This window comes from Macadamia integrifolia, chromosome 14, assembly GCF_013358625.1.
Source record: "Macadamia integrifolia cultivar HAES 741 chromosome 14, SCU_Mint_v3, whole genome shotgun sequence".
In the NCBI taxonomy this organism is placed as follows: Eukaryota; Viridiplantae; Streptophyta; class Magnoliopsida; order Proteales; family Proteaceae; genus Macadamia; species Macadamia integrifolia.
The window spans coordinates 27,131,861-27,148,529 of NC_056570.1; the positions used below are offsets into that span (position 1 = coordinate 27,131,861).

At 36.4% G+C, this 16,669-nt stretch overlaps 2 protein-coding genes across 2 annotated transcripts; one reads left to right on the forward strand and one right to left on the reverse strand.

The window, feature by feature from the left end:
* The first annotated feature begins 5,443 nt into the window (after window positions 1–5,443).
* LOC122061647 (tubulin alpha-5 chain) lies at window positions 5,444–9,235 on the forward strand. Its single transcript, XM_042625060.1, has 5 exons — window positions 5,444–5,749; window positions 7,061–7,275; window positions 7,361–7,560; window positions 7,705–8,213; window positions 8,703–9,235. The coding sequence occupies exons 1-5, from the start codon at window positions 5,637–5,639 to the stop codon at window positions 9,016–9,018; spliced, it is 1,353 nt and encodes a 450-aa protein (XP_042480994.1). The 5' UTR covers window positions 5,444–5,636; the 3' UTR covers window positions 9,019–9,235.
* Window positions 9,236–13,411: 4,176 nt separating this feature from the next.
* Window positions 13,412–14,534, reverse strand: LOC122060558 (ethylene-responsive transcription factor ERN1-like). The gene has a single exon (XM_042623690.1). It carries the CDS (start codon window positions 14,415–14,417, stop codon window positions 13,551–13,553), a length of 867 nt encoding a protein of 288 aa, XP_042479624.1. The 5' UTR covers window positions 14,418–14,534; the 3' UTR covers window positions 13,412–13,550.
* Between the last annotated feature and the right edge of the window lie 2,135 nt (window positions 14,535–16,669).

Sequence of the window (16,669 nt, forward strand, 5' to 3'; positions counted from 1 at the left end):
TATATATGGTTGCAACATATATAGCTATAAATCATCGAGTCTATCCTATCTATGCTCTAGCTAAGGGTGTCAATCGGTCTGGAACCAGGTATTCACTCCTGTTTCGGTTTCAGTTCCAAGGACTATTAGTGTGATCCAGAACCGGACCAAGTCCCATCTCGATTCTAAAAATTGATACTCGTACCTAGTCTATCCGGTTCCTATTCGGTTCTGGTTCCTATGCAAGAACAAGCAATAAACAAGGGCAAATGTCCCTAGCTCAATGGCCTATTGAGATTTGTCTCAAATGTCAAATTATCTGCAATGTGGCAGATTGGATGAGTCCCAACATTATATCTATCTATAGATAAACAGTAATAATTTCCAAGTTCCGTTTAAAAAAAAAACACATATATATCAAAAAGATAAAAAAGCTCGTACAAAAAGCTACAACACTATTGGAGATTGAAAATCAAACAAGTACAACATTGTAGAAATGGAAGTCCACCTGCTATAATGTTGTTGAGAAGAATCGACCAGTTGGCCATTGGGAAATCGTGAGAAAAAGGAAGAAGGGATGCTTTCAGTCACTGCAACAGAGTCGTTGTTATGCTAATCGTGAGAAAAGGAAGAACAAAATACTTCAAACTTGAAGAGTTACAGTTAAGTAGATTATTTAAGTCATGGTTCATGAGTCCCAAGGCAACAAAAACTTAAAAAAAAAAAAAAAAAAAAAAGGGTTTCACAGTTAGACTATAATTGTAACTCTATAAAACGATTTATCATTTAGGTGATTAATTATATCGGGTTTTCATATAAGTTATGTCAAGTTTTTAGTTAAAGAGGAAAAAGTGACATTGAGTTATTCGGTCCGGTTTCGATTAAATCCGCTGGTTCTTGGCATAGATCCAGATTCAGACCGAACCGAATTATAAATACTTATTTCAAATGTAGGATTTAACCATATTATAATGGGTTGGATTTGGTTCAGGTTATTCAGTCTGGAACTGGATTTGGTTTTCGATTTCGGTTCCAATTTGACACCCTTAGCTCTAGCTAGAGCTTAAAAACTGGCCTCAACCCAAAAAAAAAAAAGGTGTTGGAACACGAATTAATGGTGAAAAAGGAGAGGCCTAGAAGAGGGACCCAAAAGAAGACCATGGGAAGCAGTACAATGGGCAATTAAGGATGAGAACCTTCAAGGTTCCATGACTATCATGAAAATAACCAAGTTGTTAAGAGTTCTTGTACATTATCTAGCTACTGTGCATAAGCAACTACAAAGGGGTAGCCAAGTTGACAAGGGATCTTCGCCTTAGGAAGCGTATGGTTCTGAGTTCAACTCCTCTTACCTTCTTGGGGCCGCTCACACGAGAGTATTTAGTGCTTTTCACTGCATTTCAACCCTGGTATGACCTGGTTCATGCGGTTGTGGGGTCAGTATAGACAGAGGGATTAAGGCGTGGAAACCCCAAAAAAAAAAACTACTATGCATAAGTAGTTTTTTGTACAGCTTATTTGCCTATTGCCACCTTCTTGTATTACTATAATTATCCTCACCTATGGATCAATCTACATTTTCTATAGGTTTTATGAACATAAGCCATTATTTTCATATTTGCCTCTTCTTCTTTTTGTGGGGGGGGGGGGTTGGAGGGAGGGGAAACCATACATGCTCTTAAGTTTAGCCTACCAAAACTATACACAATATTTTACCCAAAAAAAGAAAAAAACCTAGACACAATACTAAATTCTTTGAACCCTAACCATAACTACTCACATCTTTATGATCTTCTCACAATTGTGTTCTTTATGAAAAATTTAGTGATGCGATTTCGAGGAAGGAAAATGACATGCATGATGTGTGTCTCCTGCTTTGTGTAGGATCAAGAAGGATTCCATTGGGAACATCTACAGCCATGGTTTCAAGTATCGATATCATATCGGTATCAGCTGAGACCGATCCCCAATCCATGTCTACAACTCTTTTTTCATATAATGAGGCATCCAACTATCCAAGAGTGTAACTTGTTGAAAAAAAAAAAAACCACACAAAAGAGCCTAAGAACTAAGGTTGTGTTTCGTATGCATTTTCGAAATAATTTATGAGTCTAAAATGCATTATGAAGCGAGATAATAGAGAAGAATTGTGTTCAAAATACACTCTATAATGATAATGTATTCGGAGAATGCATACCAAACATAACCTAAATTTGAGTGTTCTGGCCAATGCCCAAATCAGTGCACCACTAGTACTTTTTCCGATGGACATAGAATTTTTTATAATACTAAAGTGGAAAACCTCACCAATGAATAGACAGAAGGAGACGAATCCAATAAGCAATCCACATAATTATTGAGAAGAAAGAAAGTGTATCAAAGTGGGAAACCCCATAGTGTGCTGCTTTTTTCCTTTATTTCTATCTTCATTCTTCAACCCTTATTATCTTGAAGAATGTGAATGGGCTGGGCTCAGGTTAGGCAGCCGTGGGCTGAAGTAAGTCATATTTATTCTCAAATACTTCACCATGGGCTTGAGCTGCCTAAGGCCGAGGAAAGAGAACTGCAAACTGATTCGGCTATGAGCTGGTCAATTCAATTTATATTCTTCAAAACTCACACCAAACAGATCACTAAGCCGAGTGTGATGACAGTGTATAAACTATAAAATACATTTGAATATATATATATATATATATATTTTTTTTTTTTGTTAAAAAAAAAAAAGGTGTTCCATGATAGTGATTATAAATCATAGGCCAAAGCCGACATACTGACTTACAGCCACAACCAATCGACTCGAGGGGTGATGGGTCAGGGGCTTCCTTCCACTAGGCTATCAACCCCATTGGCCACTTGAATATTATTTATGATAATTAAATATTGAATTTAGATTAATTAGACCACTACGATTGCTTGAAATGATTAAACTAAGGGAAAAGGGCCTATCAGCCTAAGGTCTACATTGCGTCTTCTCAGTTCTCACATGAATTATTAAATTATTTTTTTTAAAGAAAAAAATACTGTTTGAAAAAAAAAATCATTGTAAGAGAGTGTAGAGTACAATGAATAAAATATTTTTCAGGGTTTGAAAGATCAACAAGATCAGATTGATCAATTCAAATTGAATTCGACCAATCCGGTTGAATTGGTCCATAGTGAATTTCTAATCTTAGGATATATTTTGGCCAATCATGACTGATACATACTGATTCTGCTCTGACCCGAATTGAAATGGAATCGACCGAGATCAATTCAGCTAGATTTCATTATTTTACACACTAAATATATTACTCTAATATCAATATTAATGGTTTCCTATGAGCATATAACTGTTTCAACTTAGGTATAAGCAAATACTGGCCCAACGTTATTTATTCCCCACATCAACAATCTAACATTATTTTTAGGAGGGAAAACAGATACCAGACTGGAGCCATAAATATACTAGAACATATTCAAACACATACCTAAGCAGATATTTATATGGAAAAAGAACGCACCTTGATTGTGTGGCTCTTATGTCCAGATACAAAAAGTGTGAAATGATACTCCCACCCTTATGAGATACAAATATCCCAATCCCTGTTGATGGTTATATGCGTCCCTTCATTGGTCCCACAATGACGCAGACCACGAGACAAGGAGCTTTCTTTTGCCATTTTTAAAATAATCCAAAATCTTTACAACTCTTTGATGGAAAGTATTTGGAATCATATCATAGATATATCATTTTCTTCTCAGCAGCCCAGACATAGATATATCATTATCTTATCAACAGCCCAGACAGCCCATCTAATCTATATAGGTATAAGACAGGAACAAAATAATCCACATTGCCCATTTATCAGAAGACTGGGTTCAATCCCGGGTCATTCTCAAACCCGACCCATAGTTTGATCTGAACTTCCTCCAAGCAAGTCACACGGAATGAAAGGTGTAAGATTCTCCTAAAATTCTTTTTTAGAAATGCCAACCAGGTAAGCTGTTATTGAAGACTTAATAAAAGAAACCCTTTGACTTAACTGTTTATTGTTGATATACCACCCGACCAAACAGCCACTATAGTGACCCTAGGGGGTGGTGGTTAAGCTAAGCTACCTCATTTGTTGAGAACTCACCATCTCTCTCTCATTCATTGACATGAGACATGAAAAATGTAAGGCCAGCACTTCTAAGAGGTTCCAACTAAGGTTTCCAGAATCGGAATTATATCGATTGAATCTATGAAGCCTAATTTTAACTCATCGAGCAATCGATCCATGTTAGGGTTTTTAGGATTACGTAGATTCTCGATCGATTTTGATTCTAGTGGACCCAATCCAGATCCTGAATTCGAATCTAATAATCTTGGCTCCAACCACTTTCTTCTCTTTATCATTTGTTGTTGTTGGATTATACCAACCTTGTCAAAAAAAAAATATCTTATGTGAGAAATGCCTTGCTGTCAACTGTTAGGAACGGTTCCCAACCAAAGACAGCCTAGCCATATGATACATAAGACCACACATGGCAACAACAGATTCAATATTTGAAATTTCAACTTTGTCCTAGGCTTGCTTAATTTGGTAAGGCCACCCATTTGGATTAGATTCAAGTTCTGAATCATAAGCTAAGGGCAGTAAATAAATAATTTCAAGGGGTTTCTTGGCCAATTTCAAAATTGCCTTTCAAAAATTTTCATAACTTAAATGGGCAAGATATCGCAATTTAATTGTGTGACCTCTACACAAACATAAATAATCATTCTCTATCGCATTACACTAGTGTGGTAAGGATCTAGGTTGCTGAGAGCACCTGAACACACATCTCGAGGTGCTCTCAACCGTTCAGTTGCTCACTGCACCAATGCAGTGCGACAGAGGATTTTCACATGCACATACATAGGAGGATGGATAGTTATGTCTGAGCACAAGTATTATGCAATCATGGAGCCTTCTTTGTTTGATTCAAAATTATAGGATTTTTTTTTTTTTTTTTTCTAATGATAGGACATCGTGGTATGAACTCATCCATTTTATCCGTAAAAAATAAAACATTGATACTCTCATTATTGAATGAAGTTCCTAAAATACCCTTATACTCTCTATCTGTTTTTTTCCAAATTGTTGATCAGAACCTCTTAACCTAGAATAGAATCCAAATCCAAAGATGGTTTAAGGATCCAATTCTTGGGCTCTTCTTTTCCATGTCATCACTGTAGATCCATAACAATAATGGAGTCCCAAAATAATTCCACCCATCGATAAAAGAAGAGTTGGTGTTATTGCCTTTTTGATTCTGTTCTGGGTGTTATACTACATGTTAGAAGGGTAATTTAGTGGTTCTAAGTTCTAACGATGGCCGCCGACAGTGACAATTATCGAATCTGTGGGGCCCACAAATGGGTTGGCGCCTTTTTTCGGACTCCATTGATTTATTAAATTTCGTTATTGAGGTCATTAGGTCAAAGCCAGACTTTCTTTCCTTTCTCTGTCCACACACTCTCTCTCGCTCTCTCTGGATCGATCGCTACCTGTTCTTATTAATTTCTTTAGTAGTAGCGAGGATCTTCCAATTTCTTCTTCTTTCTCGATTAAGAAGAAAAAGGAGAGGAAGAGAGGAGTAGAGAGGTCTGAGAATTTAGGTTTTCTTGTTGGTGTTCTAGATCTGGAGAGATGAGGGAGATCATAAGCATCCATATCGGACAAGCCGGGATTCAGGTTGGGAATTCTTGCTGGGAGCTCTATTGCCTCGAACATGGGATTCAGCCCGATGGAATGATGCCCAGGTATCGAAATTTCCTTTCATTTTCATTTTTCTGTTCTAATTTCTGTCGGCATTGGAATTAGGGTTGATTATGGAAGGGATGATTGGCGGTTGTGGTGTTATGAGTTTTGAATTTTTATTTTTTCTTCCTCGCTTTGTCTATAGATGTGAGTGTTGATGATGGAAGGGTGATTGAAGGTTGTTGTGTTATGATTTTTGAATTCTTCTTCCTTGCTCTGTTTATGAATGTGAATGGTGATAATGGAAGGGATGATTGACGGTTGTTTTGTTATGAGTTTTGAATTCTTCTTCCTAGTTTTTTCTATGGGAGTGATTTTTTGGTTGACTTGAGAAACTGTTCGGTTTCTTGTCCATATCGATCGTTTTGTGAAGTTTTGTTCTGAATTTGAAGAAAATTCCTCCGGATCTGTACGCAGAAGTACTTTTTGGAGACTTCGATTTTGCATTTCTAGGTTTTGTCGAGTTCTGCTTTGATGATAGACGTTTTAGTTGGAAGGATCTCATGATTTACCAACTACATTTGCCGTTTCAGATTGGTTGTTTTGCTTGAATTGCAACCTCATTTCTAATCTAATTGGGCCAAATAATTGGCAATTCCGTATTGTTGATGGGACTTATTTCGTTTACTGTGATCTGGGAGGATGAGGACTTCGAACCAACCCTCCATTTCAAAAAAAAAAAAAAAAAAAAATCTGTTATTGCATCTGGCAAAGCGTTGAGCATCAAAGATGGTTTGCAGATAATTTGGAAGACTCCCGTTTGCTGATGCTCTTGCTCTCTATACAATTTTGTTTTAAAAAACAATTTTGGTCTTGAAAATTTTGGTGACTTCATTATATATATATATATATATATTTTGTTAGATGTAGAATGTATTTGATTTAAATGATGTTTTCCATTGTGATTCTAATGTGACATCAAAATGGAAATATAAAGGTTGTATTAACTTTATGTTTTCTAATGTTTCTTAGTGGTAGTCAATATGCTTCCCGTTCATAGAGATCGATGTGTACTTGGAGCTGGATAAGTTTTAGGGCTTTCTGGTTTTCAGTTGGTGGTGCCATTGCAAATTCTGACAATCGATACCATCATGGAAGAATTTGTCCTGTCGAATTCCCTTTTAGTTATTTCCTTCTAATAGTGACCTCCTTTTTTGTTGGTGTTTTTTGGGAGGGTTTAAATTGTTGAATCTATGAAATTTGGATCATCATAAACAGGGTTTGTCTTTTGTGAAAATGTCAGTACATTCCTTCTACACTGACCGAGGAAAGCAGGCCCACTGTGGATTCTAACTGCTTTGTTGTCCTTGCAGTGATACTTCGGTAGGTGTTGCACATGATGCTTTTAATACCTTCTTTAGTGAGACTGGTTCTGGAAAGCATGTACCCAGAGCTATATTTGTGGATTTGGAGCCCACTGTCATTGATGAAGTCAGGACTGGGACCTACAGGCAGCTTTTTCACCCGGAGCAACTCATTTCTGGGAAGGAAGATGCTGCTAATAATTTTGCAAGAGGACATTACACCGGTAAATTGCATCTCAAGTTTTTTACTTTGGTCCTTTTACAATGTATTCTTCTTTCTCTAAGCTATTTTGATGTTTTGTGCTGCAGTGGGGAAGGAGATTGTAGATCTATGCCTTGACCGAGTGAGGAAATTAGCTGATAACTGCACTGGTTTGCAAGGGTTTCTGGTATTTAATGCTGTGGGTGGTGGCACTGGTTCTGGTTTGGGTTCTTTGCTATTAGAACGATTATCCGTAGATTATGGAAAGAAGTCAAAACTTGGGTTCACAATCTATCCTTCTCCACAGGTAACTTCTGATTAATATATGCATGATAACATGTACTCAGAGTTAATTATCTATCTTTCTGTGACTAGTTGAGACAATACTTCTGTTTGAGCTTGAGACATTAGTTTTGTAACTGTATTTGGTTTTGATTATCCTGAATTGCAGGTTTCCACAGCAGTTGTGGAGCCCTACAACAGTGTGCTTTCCACTCATTCCCTTCTCGAACATACAGATGTGGCTGTTCTTTTGGACAACGAAGCAATCTATGATATTTGCCGGAGATCCTTAGACATAGAGAGGCCAACTTACACCAACTTGAACCGCTTGATTTCTCAGATCATTTCATCTTTGACTACTTCGTTGAGGTTTGATGGAGCCATCAATGTGGACGTTACAGAATTTCAGACCAACCTTGTACCGTATCCTCGTATACATTTCATGCTTTCCTCATATGCTCCTGTCATCTCAGCAGAGAAAGCATACCATGAACAGCTCTCAGTTCCTGAGATCACAAATGCAGTGTTTGAGCCTTCAAGCATGATGGCCAAATGTGACCCAAGGCATGGGAAATACATGGCCTGCTGTTTGATGTACCGTGGAGATGTTGTTCCCAAGGACGTTAATGCTGCTGTTGCAACGATCAAGACCAAGAGGACAGTTCAATTTGTGGACTGGTGAGTGATGAGCATTCTTTCTACTCAAAAAGCCCTACTCATCTAAACCTTTTTTCAACTTCTTGAGGCCTGAATCCTGTTTTCTAACATACTGGAAATGCAAATTGTCAGAATTCATGTTCAAATGGTTTCATTGAAGGAAGTCTATCTGCAAACATGATGCAGTCCTCCCTTATCTATACTGGGATAAGGGATGGAGAGTGTTGACGGAGCTTGCCAATGCCATAGCCTTGGTAATTGAAGGACAAGTGTTACAAATGCTTGATCATTTATAGGAGTGAAATCTGAATATTAGGTTTCCACTGTGGAATAATTTGTTGAGATTGATTTAGAAAAATGTCCTTTGGAAGTTATCTCCCAAACCATGTCCAGCATATGTAGGATGGATGGCTTCTATGTCTTCTTGTTCATATAAATGAGTTATGATATTATTTTCTTCCATGTCCTTTCCGTCTGGAATCTAATACTTCCCTGTGGGTGAATTTGTAGGTGTCCTACTGGCTTCAAGTGTGGTATCAACTATCAACCTCCAACAGTGGTCCCAGGAGGTGACTTAGCCAAGGTGCAGCGTGCAGTGTGCATGATAAGCAACAACACAGCTGTGGCTGAGGTGTTCTCTCGTATTGACCACAAATTTGATCTCATGTATGCAAAGCGGGCATTTGTCCACTGGTATGTTGGTGAAGGTATGGAGGAAGGGGAGTTCTCAGAAGCTCGTGAGGATTTGGCTGCTCTTGAAAAGGACTACGAGGAAGTTGGGGCTGAGGGTGTTGATGATGATGAAGAGGAAGGTGAAGATTATTGAGTACTTTTGGAGGGCTCTCATCATTCTTCTGTTTCTCTATTTGTGTCTCTCTTCGATGTGCATTTTGCCATTTTCATAGTTCTCCCTGTTATAAATCTTCTGAATGGTGTCTTAGTTCTGCTTTGAATTATGGGTTCCTAATGGTTTGAGGTGGTGGTTTTTCATTATCCAATTGTCAACTTTATGGCATTAAGTATAAAATCTCTATTATCGATCAGTGCCTAAAATTTCTGAAAGAGACACTACGTGCATTTTTTAATCTGCTTGATTCCATTTCCTCTCCTCAGTGATGTATGCTTTCAGTGCATTGTGAATAGGATTCTCTTCTAATGTATGTTGTTGATCCCTATTCTGGTTCTGATCTCCCAAGGAATCTTTGCATGGGTACAACTCCTAATTACATAAGGTGCACTCTAATATGTGATTACACAGGACATTTCAAGGCTATACTCACTATTAGACAACAATTTGAAAGAATGTAACACAGAGTGGGAAGAACAAAAACACTTGTTCCTAGTTCCATCACAGAAATGTGCTATAAGCTCAATTAGATTTAGCCAAGAGGCAAAACAGAGGATTGAAGGAACTAGAATTACAAATTAGATGCACAGAGCCTATTAAGAGGGGGCACTTACATATATGTAGTAATATATGTCTATATATGGGAGGATATATGATTGAATTTGACAAATTCAAGCAATCACTCGAATATCTAATGATCGGATTGTTACATCACTCTACACTCATAACTCAGCCAAAGATTCCATATTTTGATCGTGATATCATACGCTCACTGATCCTCTAGATGGCCAATACCAGTACTCTTTTCTAGTATCATTGAACATCTTTAAAAATTCAAGATTTTGTAAATTTCACTAGTAAAAAGGTGCAACAATATTAGACTGAAAACTAAAATAAACAAAGAAAGGTAATATAGTGGATTTGCATGTTTTCTAACAAGGGTTTCCTACAAAGAAGGGGTAAAAAAGTGGATTTAGGAAGATATGCTCGTTTTATCAAAGCTTGGGTGCACCAAAAGCAGTGATCTATCTTGCATTACATGGTTTAATTGCAACAAAAACATGGCCATCTTGGATTTTTTGGGTATTCAAAAATTTGGGGAGGGGTGAGCTTACCTGCTCTATATCTAGCAATGTAGAAGAAATAAGATTCAATTGCAAAGGTTCCTCATATAGGGTCCATTTATGGGCAATTGGGAGAAGGTTTTCATCTTGAGACCAGTTATTTGGTACTGCACATTAAGGAGATGGAATGAGGTACAAGATAAAGAGAGAAGTAGGAGGAAAGAGAAAATAGGTCTTCAACTTGAGAACAAGTCAAAAAAAAAAAAAAAAAAAAAAAAAAACAAAACTTAAGAAGAAAAAAATAGAAATTTTCTATTAGAAAAAAAATTTAATTATGTAAACTCACTAAGGGACCTGTATGTGGTGTATTTTAAAATTTTGTAATAAACAAATATTTTGAAAAATATTTTGAAAAACCAAGTTGATTGTTTTTTCAATGCATTTAAGGTACAATTTTAAGAAGAAAATTTTCTTCACATATTAATATTAGGGAGGTATAGCGCTACAAGTTAGTGAGCACCACATGTACCACCCATAGTGGCATGCAACATTAATGATCTTGCCCCTTTTCTTTTTCTTTTTTTATTTAATTGCCAAGAGATCTATACAATCTAATATATAATGACCAAATTTATAATTTATCCTCAATTTTGATATCCCCTTGAATTGTGAAAGATTTCATGGTTGACATTTTTGTAGGGAATTACAAAATCTCTCTCTCTCTCTCTCTCTCTCTCTCTCTCTCTCTCTCTCTCTCTCTCACGCACACACAAAGTGTTTCATTTTTCACTTAAAACCTCACCTAAATGGGTTCTCTTTTTCCCAATAGGTATCATAATCAAATTTATTGAATATCTTAAAAGAGGGTGACTTATTGATACTTATTTCTTAACCTAAACCTTAGCACACAAAGTGTTTCATTTTTCACTTAAAACCTCACCTAAATGGGTTCACTTTTTCCCGATAGGTATCATAATCAAATTTATTGAATATCTTAAAAGAGGGTGACTTACTGATACTTATTTCTTAACCTAAACCTTAGCATTTTGAGTCATATGATGGCTACCCACTGTTTGAAATTAATCAAGTAACATCTCATTTGATAGAAGAATTGAACTACTTTAATATTCTACTTAAGGAAATTTTAATTTAAATGGCTAGAGCAGACCCATTTTAAACTTCGGACAGAAGAATTTTCTGAGTTTTAACATATGAAAGACCCATAATTTTCCAGATTGACATCTTTTGTTTTTGAAACCTATGTTTTAGATTAGATGTTCTTGTTTAGAACTGGTTATATCTAGGTTGATGAAATGGGTTGTCAAAGTATTATTCCATACTAAACTAGTGTGATTCATCCAGGAAAAGAAAATTCAAGGTTGATTTGATATCAAATGAAATATTTTGTTATAACTTGTAACTAATACTATCTTATAATCAGTAAAAAAAATTCACCTGTGATTATTAGTTATGAATATTTTTAAGAGAAATTAAGAGATCTTAGGAGATCTTAAAAGTAAGTAGTATTTACTAGGCATAAGAGCTATTGTTTACATATCATGGAAACCAAGCTAATTTCTTGATTGAATATTTGATTAATTTCTAAATTTATATTCATAGAAAAATTTACGTGTGGACCACATTTAAAAAGTTTCCTCATAAGAATTTCAACATCTCAAAGACACCCTTTGTTGCCTTTCGGCGGATCACAAATTGACCTATATGTCTATGTGTAGTCATGTCTAAACATTGTTCTCACAATCGTGGTGTAATTATAATTTTACCATTTTTAGTAAATAAGAAACAAACATTGAAAAATCTTGAAATATGATATTTTACTTCATTTTTACCACCTACAAACAACTGAAATTTTTTCCAAATGTGAAATTTCCCAAATGAAAGTTTTACATGAAGATTTTTTGTGTGGAACCAAACTGAGACAATAGATATTTTATTATTAATTCAAAAACCAACCATATATTATAATTCCCCTATAAGATTTGAATGAATAGGCTTTTTCAGGATCCCATCATGGAGGCAGATGCTGATTTACTAACAACTAATAAGGCCTCTACACCTAATCAATAAACATATGCAACTTGAGAATTGTTAAATATTGGGGGTGCGACTGACTACTTTACATGAAGTTCATTCATCTGACAACCCTTTTCTACTGCTTTCACGTATTTATCGAAGGAGACGGTTTTCCTTCAGCCACTATCGAGAGAGAACCAAGGCCTTCGGATGATATTAGGAGTGTATCGGGGAAAAGTACAAGAGGTATTATTGATCCTATACTATAAGAGGGCAGACATTGACAGCCATTGATTGCTATATTTTTCCTACACCCACGGTGTAGAAAAACTTTGTCATTGAAGAAAAAGTCATCCAATTTGTATTAGTGTACTTTAATTTGACACTAGAAAAACCTCCTTGCATGAGGAGCCCCACAAATCCATTCTATATATAAACGAAAGTGAAAGAAGCAGGCAAAACCAATGGGGAAAAGAGAATTAAAGAATATATAGGTTGTGATGATCACTGTCAATTATATTTTAAGAAGATGAGGAAATTACCTAGAAAATTAGAAGGAAAAGATGATCATCTTAAAAAAATTGGAGGAATAATGAAGTCAAAACAACAATTAAAAAGCTGTATGAAGAATATCAGAAAGTAAGCCCACCCCCCCCCCCCCTTTTTTTTTTCCTCTCACCAATTGCTACTAATTCATTCTCTAACATGTTCATACAATATGAGAAGTTGCAGAGAGGAATCCCAAGTCATTGACATATCAGACAGTCATTAGAGATCTCTTAAAGATTAATGATAATGGAGAATGTTAACTGCTGATTCTTCTACAAACCCTTTAACACAGTTTTACTTTATATCAATTGGGTCCCCACACTTGGAGAGGAGAGGAGAGGAGAGGAGAGGAGAAGCCAAGACTCTGAATGAGGAGAGAGTAAAACATGAATTGCAGAAAAACAGCTACCACACCTTTCACCTTTCCCCTCCCACCCCCCCCCCAAACCAAAAAAAAAAAAAAAAAAAAATCTATATGGGAATCAAAATATTATGCTGATGTTGTAGAAACATGAATGATCAATTGAAATTAGAATACAGATAGACATATTGCTTTAAACATTAAACATTGTTATATGGCTAAACTTCCAAGGCAAAATAATTGAAAACTTAGCAGAAACTTGAGTGAGAAGATTCTCCTGCTTGATAGAAGTTGACTTTGCCATAATTTTTGTGCTAGATATGTTAAAATGGTAAGAACTCGCTACAAAGAAACACAACATATGTTGCCTTTGAAACCCCTTTTGTCATTGGAACTTCTGCATCCACTACAAAACCATCCACTATAACAAGTTCCTCTTTGAGAAGTAAAAAAGACAGAAAGAGGAAGAAAGAAAGAAAGAAACTGATAGTAATGACCAAGCATTAAATTGAACAGAACAATTGACAGAGAGGTGGGAGATCCCAGAGAGCATCAGTTGGCTCATAGACAGTATCCAAGTACTCATGCACCCCATTCATGGCATAGAGTGAAGCTGATATCTGTTGCTCTACTTTCATCCTTTCCAAGTCTGTAATATTTGATTCCAGGGTCTCAGTTGATCCAACATTTCTGGACAACTCCAACTCTCCTTGGGTATATGGATACCGATCAAATGTTGGACCAAATATGGATGGGAGGTCAGATGACGAAGAACCCAGATCGAATTCCTTGCTACAATTGCTCAATTCTGGTCTATATGCATCATTGGACATATGCTCCCCTTGTATCTTTTCATAAGAAACAGAGCTATTTTTGCTGCTACTGCTACAACAACTATTCATACTAGTAATACTACCTGAGCTTGTGCTAGGTGTAGTTGTGATGGTGGTAGTGGTGTTGGTGTTGGTGTTTGTGTTGGTATTGGTATTGGTGTAGTAGGAGGTATCAGCCTGCTGTTGTTTTAGACCTTTCTTATGATTAAGAAGATTCCGAATTCGCGACGCGAGAGGAGAATCGGAGGAGACATGGGTGATGAAATTGGTGCGAGTATTCGATCCTCGAAGAAGGCAAGCAGCCTCATCGTATGCTCGAGCAGCTTCTTCCGCAGTCTCGAAAGTGCCAAGCCACATCCTTATCTTCTGTGTTGTATCCTTGATCTCTGCTACCCATCTCCCAGAAGGCCTTTGTCTTACCCCAACAAACTTCTTGTTGCCACTGGTCTTCCCTCTTCCCTTGGTTTTATTTCCTTTACTGACAGAAAGCTCTCCTTGTTGATGCTGTTGCTGCTGTGGTTGGAATTGGAGTTCCATTTGGGAATCTGTTTAGAAGATGACTGAGAACTAGAGAGAGAGAGAGGGAGAGATGGGTTTGATTCAAACAAGGAAAACAACTCTCTAGCTCTCATGATAGTGGGGAGCCCATCCTCATCTCCTCTTCTAGTTGTCAATTGGATGTATTCTAAGGATGACTATGAGTTCCCTTAGATAATTTTATACTACTAAGGTGTTTATGTGTGTTTGCTGATTTATGGGGTTTTATAAATTAAATCTCTTATTCTATGGTACATGGTATCTCAAAATTTGCTATTTTATGGGACTTATCTTTATTGTATTATACATGGTATCTCAAAAATGGATTTTCTTCATGCCAAACATGTCAACTCCTTCTCTTGAGAAAATATCTCATTTGCCCTTGACATTATTAGTCATAATTTTAAGAATTTTGTTTAGGGGGTGGGGGTGTTGAAAGAGAAGGTTTTAAGACTTAATTATGGAATATATACTTTTAATACTTTCTTGACTATCACAAAAATGCTCAACTCAATTGACTTTATATAATTCCATACCAAAAGGTAGGTTTCTTCATGATATGGATTTCTTAACTCACTAAAGATTAACCAGATCAGACGAGAGAGATTGAATTGATGGGTTAATTATATATATAGAAAAACTAGAACATTAATCACATATCTTCCATCCAAAAGAAAATGACATATAAAACCATGATAGGACTTGCAGGTCATTACCATAAACAAATGGGCTTCTCAAGGAAAAAAGAAAGATTGAAAATGTTAACATAGGTTTATTAGTCTTAATCTTACATATATACTTTTTAAATCAGGCTAGTCATGCTCTCTCTCTCTCTCTCTCTCTCTCTCTCTCTCTCTCTCTCTCTCTCTCTCTCTCTCTCTCTCTCTCTGTTTGTGCTGGTCAACTCCAACCAGAAAGGCGTGAAGGCACACCAGGCATAATTAAAATGGGACCCTTAACTTAAATTTTTTTTTTTTGGGTATTATAAAAAAAAATTGTTAATAGAACCTTAACAATAGTTTTGAGGGTTAATGACCAGAGGAGAATCTGTTATCGTGCATGCTATGTTCGTTAGAACATCTAATCACATCATCGAACCACGTTGTTTACCCTTACTTTATTTTTTAAACACTTTGTTTACTTTAATCCTTATAAAATTATATGTCCTTGACAATCTCATTGGAAGGTTGGTTCTTGTTGGTTAGTGTGGGTTTACTAAACTACAAGAGGAAGGCTAAATGTCTCTTTCACTAAGCTTGAACAATGCAATGGATTTCCTCACCCCTCTCCCCCCAAAAAAAAAAATTATATATAAAATGATAAGAATAGAAGGGTTTAATTGTTTTGGGTTTGTGTGAATTGGAAAACATATCTCTTTTGGATATAGGTATAACTCTTGGGAACATTTCAGTGAGACCCTAACATGGATTTCTTATAATCTTCTTTATTGGTGGAAAGAAAAGAAAAAAAGTAGGTCTCCATGATCTCTGTCTAAGTGAATCTATAGATAAGGTGAACTGTATTAGGTAACTTAATTTACTTATCTAGTTGGTTTAGGTTTAACAGACCCAAATAAATGGAGCAAATCATTGACAACATACTTGCACGTTCCCACGATGTTGTCTTCACCAAAACACCCTTAAAAGTTTGATATAGGGCCCCTCTTAAGTCTTGATGGTGCTTGGCCACCATTATTTTCTTTTATCAAATAAAAAATGATCTCTACCAGTGAAGAAAATAAAGGAATTTAATTAAAATAAGTGAAGACAAGATTATTTAATTTGCTAGATTTGCTAGGGACCAATATAAGTACATGTTTTCTCCAAATACCACAATTCCACACCATTCCACCCAATTCGGAAGCACATATACTAGGTCGTCACAAACTTTTTGTTTCATGAGAGATATATATTCATGGAAGACACCTAAGATTTAAATCTCCTTCTGAGGTAAGAGATCCTCTAGGGGCATAGAATAGTGAGTTGAAATGGTCTAACCAATGGTCCTCAGATTCTCATACTACAAAGAGAATGGCTCTTTTATAGTAACAGAAGTCCATCAACAGGACTCTCAGTCTCACCCACAATAGTACTAGTTACTAGGTCTTGGCTCAACCCTAGAGAACCCAAGGATGGAAAACCTCAGTAATCAGTAAAAGAAGATGAATAACTACTACAATTTCCAAAAACACCATCTCTGAATTTATAATGTACACAGAACATGCCTGTAACACACTCCCCAGTCCCCCCCCC

Excerpts from the sequence above, each read along its gene's own strand:
- LOC122061647 (XM_042625060.1), top strand. The coding sequence starts at position 5,637 with ATGAGGGAGATCATAAGCATCCATATCGGACAAGCCGGGATTCAGGTT. Across the intron at positions 7,276-7,360 it reads TGCAAGAGGACATTACACCG|TGGGGAAGGAGATTGTAGAT; the intron begins GTAAATTGCATC and ends TTTGTGCTGCAG. Across the intron at positions 7,561-7,704 it reads CAATCTATCCTTCTCCACAG|GTTTCCACAGCAGTTGTGGA; the intron begins GTAACTTCTGAT and ends CCTGAATTGCAG.
- LOC122060558 (XM_042623690.1), bottom strand. The coding sequence starts at position 14,417 with ATGGAACTCCAATTCCAACCACAGCAGCAACAGCATCAACAAGGAGAG.